This window comes from Malurus melanocephalus, unplaced genomic scaffold (genome assembly GCF_030028575.1).
Source record: "Malurus melanocephalus ecotype Western Australia unplaced genomic scaffold, MMel_1.1 scaffold_484, whole genome shotgun sequence".
Taxonomy (NCBI): Eukaryota; Metazoa; Chordata; class Aves; order Passeriformes; family Maluridae; genus Malurus; species Malurus melanocephalus.
Window position 1 is genome coordinate 485,147 of NW_026623716.1, and position 4,321 is coordinate 489,467.

General features: G+C 42.7%; 1 protein-coding gene across 1 annotated transcript in view; it reads left to right on the forward strand.

Moving 5' to 3' along the window:
* The window catches only part of DDHD1 (DDHD domain containing 1), a gene marked incomplete at its 3' end in the record, with an annotated part of 41,791 nt that overhangs the window by 9,413 nt on the left and 28,057 nt on the right, over nt 1–4,321 (forward strand). Inside the window, exons 2-3 of the mRNA XM_057380957.1 lie at nt 1,825–1,953; nt 3,782–3,929. Of these exons, the coding sequence (XP_057236940.1) occupies nt 1,825–1,953; nt 3,782–3,929 (277 nt within the window). The remainder of the gene's footprint in view (nt 1–1,824; nt 1,954–3,781; nt 3,930–4,321) is intronic.

Consider the following 4,321-nt stretch of genomic DNA (forward strand, 5'->3'; position numbering starts at 1 on the left):
GTGCAAACATTCGTGGCTCAGTCATGTTGATYTTCTCATCCACCAAAATCCTTCTTGGGGCTGCTCCCAATCCATTCTCCCTCCAGCCTGGATTTGTGCTTGGGGTTGCTCTGACCCAGTACAGGATCTGAGCTTCTTCCTTTGTAATTCCTCAATCTTTCCACAGTTTATAGTCAATGCTGATATTCCTTCCGTGTCCAAGAAGAGCAGCGTAAAAGTGGGAATTTGTTCTTCCCAAGTGGGAATGAATGTAGGGTAGGGAAAAGCCACTTATTCCTTTATATTCTTTCCAATGGAGAGTCTGGACTCAATTCCAGAAGGAATTTGAGGATCTCTGCWCCCCAAAATGCTGGTTTTTTTCCAGTGGTAATAAGAGATTCAGCCACATCTCTTCTCTTTTTTGGACCTTGAGCACAACATCCTCCAAAGGCATCACCCTTCCATCCCTCCTCTGCCAGCTTCCCAGAATCATTCTCTGAGAGGGATTTTGCAGAATGCAGATGGAACAATTCTTGAGGATCTAGACTGTCCATTTCTGCTCTTCAAAGTCAGGCTAATTCCCTTCCCTCTTCTTGCTCTGTCATTGTAAAACATCAATGTAATTCCGGTTATTTTGGTGAGTCAGTTGTTTACCACAACACAAGGGCTAAATCCTCTCCTAATCCCCTTGTTCCTCGCAGATTTCATTTGGTTTTTCATCAGTCTGTGTCAAGTTTTGTCTGCTTTGGCAAAGAAACAAAAAATACTGTGGGAGAAAGGTCACAGCATCTGGCTGAGCCTGGCTGCTTTCTGCTGGAGCAGAGTTAAAATTGGAATTGGKGATGGCTCAGGCTTTCTCAGAACGTTTTTAGGAGAGTATAAAAAATTCATTCGGGCAGTTCAAGTAGGAGACAGGTTAGAGCTGTGCTTGCTGTGGAAAAAACAAGCCCAAAACAACCCCTCTGGGTGTTTTCCATGAYTTTGGATTTCACAGCAAGAGCAGGGACAATTAAATAACCATTTCTCTGGTTACAGGGCTATCGCTGCTGTCAGCTCTCCAAATCCCACATTCGAGGAGATCTCAGCAGCGAATTTTGGTGAAATCCAAATTACTGCAAGCCCTGAGCCTGACATGATTTGGATTTGCATCACAATGTGCCCRTTGTTTAATCCTGACAGTCAGGCTGTGTGTCATGAGGTCAGGCTCAGAGCTCCATCAGTTCCAAATCTGGAAAACACAATCAGTGCCCAGRAAAAAAARAAMMAAMAAAACAAACAACACCCAACCACTGGAGCTCTTAGTGGCTTTTGAAAGAGCTGGATTCTGTTCTGTGCCAGAAATTGCTCATTCAGAGGCTCTTTGAGCTGAGTTTCCAGCTCTGAGATATTTCTGAAAGGGAGGAAATGTGATGGAGCTTTCTAGTGAGGAAGCCTTGAAATGCTCTGTGTTAGAGCAGGGCAGCTCTCAGAGGAGAGAGGGCTGAAATTTTGCTTTTTTGGGGGATGAAAGTACCTGGAACAGCCACCTGATGGTCACACCCACCTCTAGCACTCCAGGGTCCATCATCCTGGTCCCTTTCAGGGAATATTTTGGAAACTTCCCACCCCAAAACGAGGGTGGGAAGGGAATGATGTGAAATATCTCTCCAAAACTGCTCCTTGTCCTGCTCAGATTAATCCACAATTGCTCAAGGTAAGGAACAACAGCAATTTAGACATGATTGAGCTCCAGATTTTAGCCTGTTGTAAATCCCCTTTCTCTCTCTTTCTCTCTCTCTATTTCAAGAAGTTTTTTCTCTCCCTTTTCCTCTCCTAAACCTGATGTTATTCCTTTTTTTGCTGCAGCCATTCACAGTCTGAAGCTGAGCCGTAACCACGTGGACTGGCACAGCGTGGATGAGGTGTATCTGTACAGTGATGCCACCACGTCCAAAATTGCAAGGACTGTCACGCAAAAGTTGGGTTTTTCCAAAGGTAATCTTGCCCAGTTTGTACAGAATATTGGGAATTTTGCCCAGAATATTGGGAATTTTGCCCAGAATATTGGAAATTTTGCCCAGAATATTGGAAATGCCTGCATTTAAAGCTTGCTGCTTGAACTCCAGAAGGAAATTTTGAGTTTCAATGCAAGTAGCTCACTTTGACCACTGTATTTTTTTATTTTATATGAGTATTCAGAGTCCTTAGGTTGTGTGTATAATTGTAACTAGATGTGATTTTTTATTTTTARTATTTATTTTATTTAGATTTATATCTGATTTTAKTACRTTTTTATTCCATATTTTGGTGGGTTTGGACACAGTTAACACTACATGACAAATATATGAAAATATTATAGTGGCAGAGTCCAGAAACTACTGCAAAATTAGAATTTTTAGTGTGATAATGTAAATATTACAGTTCCTTTTGCAACCTTAACTTTACTGCAGGGTACCTGCATACTCTGATGCATTTTTTAAATACATGACCATACCTTTCCTTTCCCCACCTCCACCCAGCCTTTTTCTCTGTTCATGAAACAGAAGTTTGAACTGACAGGAAAGGGCATTTAGACCGAAATTATTTCCAGTAGGAATTCAGGCTCATTTAAGCTCAAAACTCCCAGTCAGAAAGGCAGCAAGGCTGAGATGGTTGGAAGAGAATGTGGTGTTTCTCAGGGAAAAATCAGATTATTGCCAGCCTGGAAAATGAGAACTCTGTGAAAATGGGTACTCCTGTGCAAAACACCAAAACAAGAACCTACAGATCTGGTTTGTTCCCCAAAAAGGAACAAACTCTCTCTCCATCCCTCTGCCCTGTAATTAATGCCCTCTTAACCCCTCAGGGCTCCTGGGTGGATACTTAATTAAYGTTTCCCAAAACAATAATATCATTTAGCACTTCAATTCCAAAAGAAGAATTTCAATTCCAAAATTACTTCATCCACAACACCATTGGGATAATGTGTCATAAATAATAAGATTTGTCCTAAACAATTTGTGGGGGAGAAATAGCAAATAGAAGTTGACTTGGTAAACAAAACCTGTCTTGGGTAAAAAATGTTTTTAGTGGGTTTGAGGTGTTTTTTCCTGCTCTTTAAAACCCAAATCAGTTGTTGGTTGCAGTTTTTGAGGGCAGCCTGGCGTGGTCCCTGTGTGTCACTAGAGGGGGATGGAGGCACATTGTGCCCATGGGTGTGTCTGTCCATCAGCCCAGCAGGGAGAAATTCCCACATTTACCCAGGAAAATTGATTTTTGGCTTGGCCACCGAGCTGGAGGTTGGACCAGCTCAAAATAAAGCAGGTTTTCYCCATCAAAATGATAAATTGTGGTGGTTTTCAACCTCTCCTAACTGGGGTGGATAAAGTGACAATTATTTTGGTGGCCGGGTCATTTCCATGATCTGGCCAGGCTGTGGGAGTGGAGAGAAAAGGAGGTGGAGATAGAAAGGAATTCAATGATTGAGACACCCAGGAGAAGGGTATGGTGTTGTAAAGTGGGTGCACAGTTACACAACTGATTTCTGAAGAGTTGTTTTCCAAAACAAAGCCTAAATTAGCTCTGTTTGCAGTGGAGATGGGTATTGATATCACCCAGGTGCCTAAACCTTTCAGGAGTTTTAAAGTGCATTTATTAAAAATCAGGTGCTAACCTTTTAATTTTGTGATTATACTTGATAGAATCTGATTTTCAACGTGCTGCTCTGAGAAAAAACAAGCTTCTGGCAGCAGATGAGACCACTGCACATGGCAGAATGTCACTGATGTGGGATAATCACAATATATCATAATTAAAGATCATAACAGTGATGTTTTCTCTGCAGCTTCCAGCAGTGGCACAAGGCTACACAGAGGTTATGTGGAAGAAGCCACGTTAGAAGACAAACCACCCCAGACCAGTCACATCGTGTTTGTGGTGCATGGGATTGGGCAGAAAATGGACCAAGGGAGAATCATCAAAAACACGGCCATGTGAGTGCTTTGGAATGCTGGGAGCAGCCTCAAATTAAGGCAGATTTTATTAAGTGACAGCAGAGCCTTGGGTTTGGGCTGAATCTTTCCCTGTTCCTTCTCCTAAATCATTAATCTTCGTGCACTGATGTTATGTTAATTGGGATGTGTGGATTTAGGGAGAGCAGCTGGGAGCCTGAAAAGCAAAGATTTATTCTGATTTTATCACCACTTTTGGAGCACACATCACTTCAAGCTGCACCAGGGGAGGCTCAGGTTGGACATCAACAGGAATTTATTCACGGAAAAAGGAGAAATTCCAGGCTTTGGAAGGAGATGCCCAGGGAGGTTTGGAGTGCCCATCCCTGGAGGTGTCCAGAGAAGGACAGGAGGTGGCACTCAGGGCTCTGGGA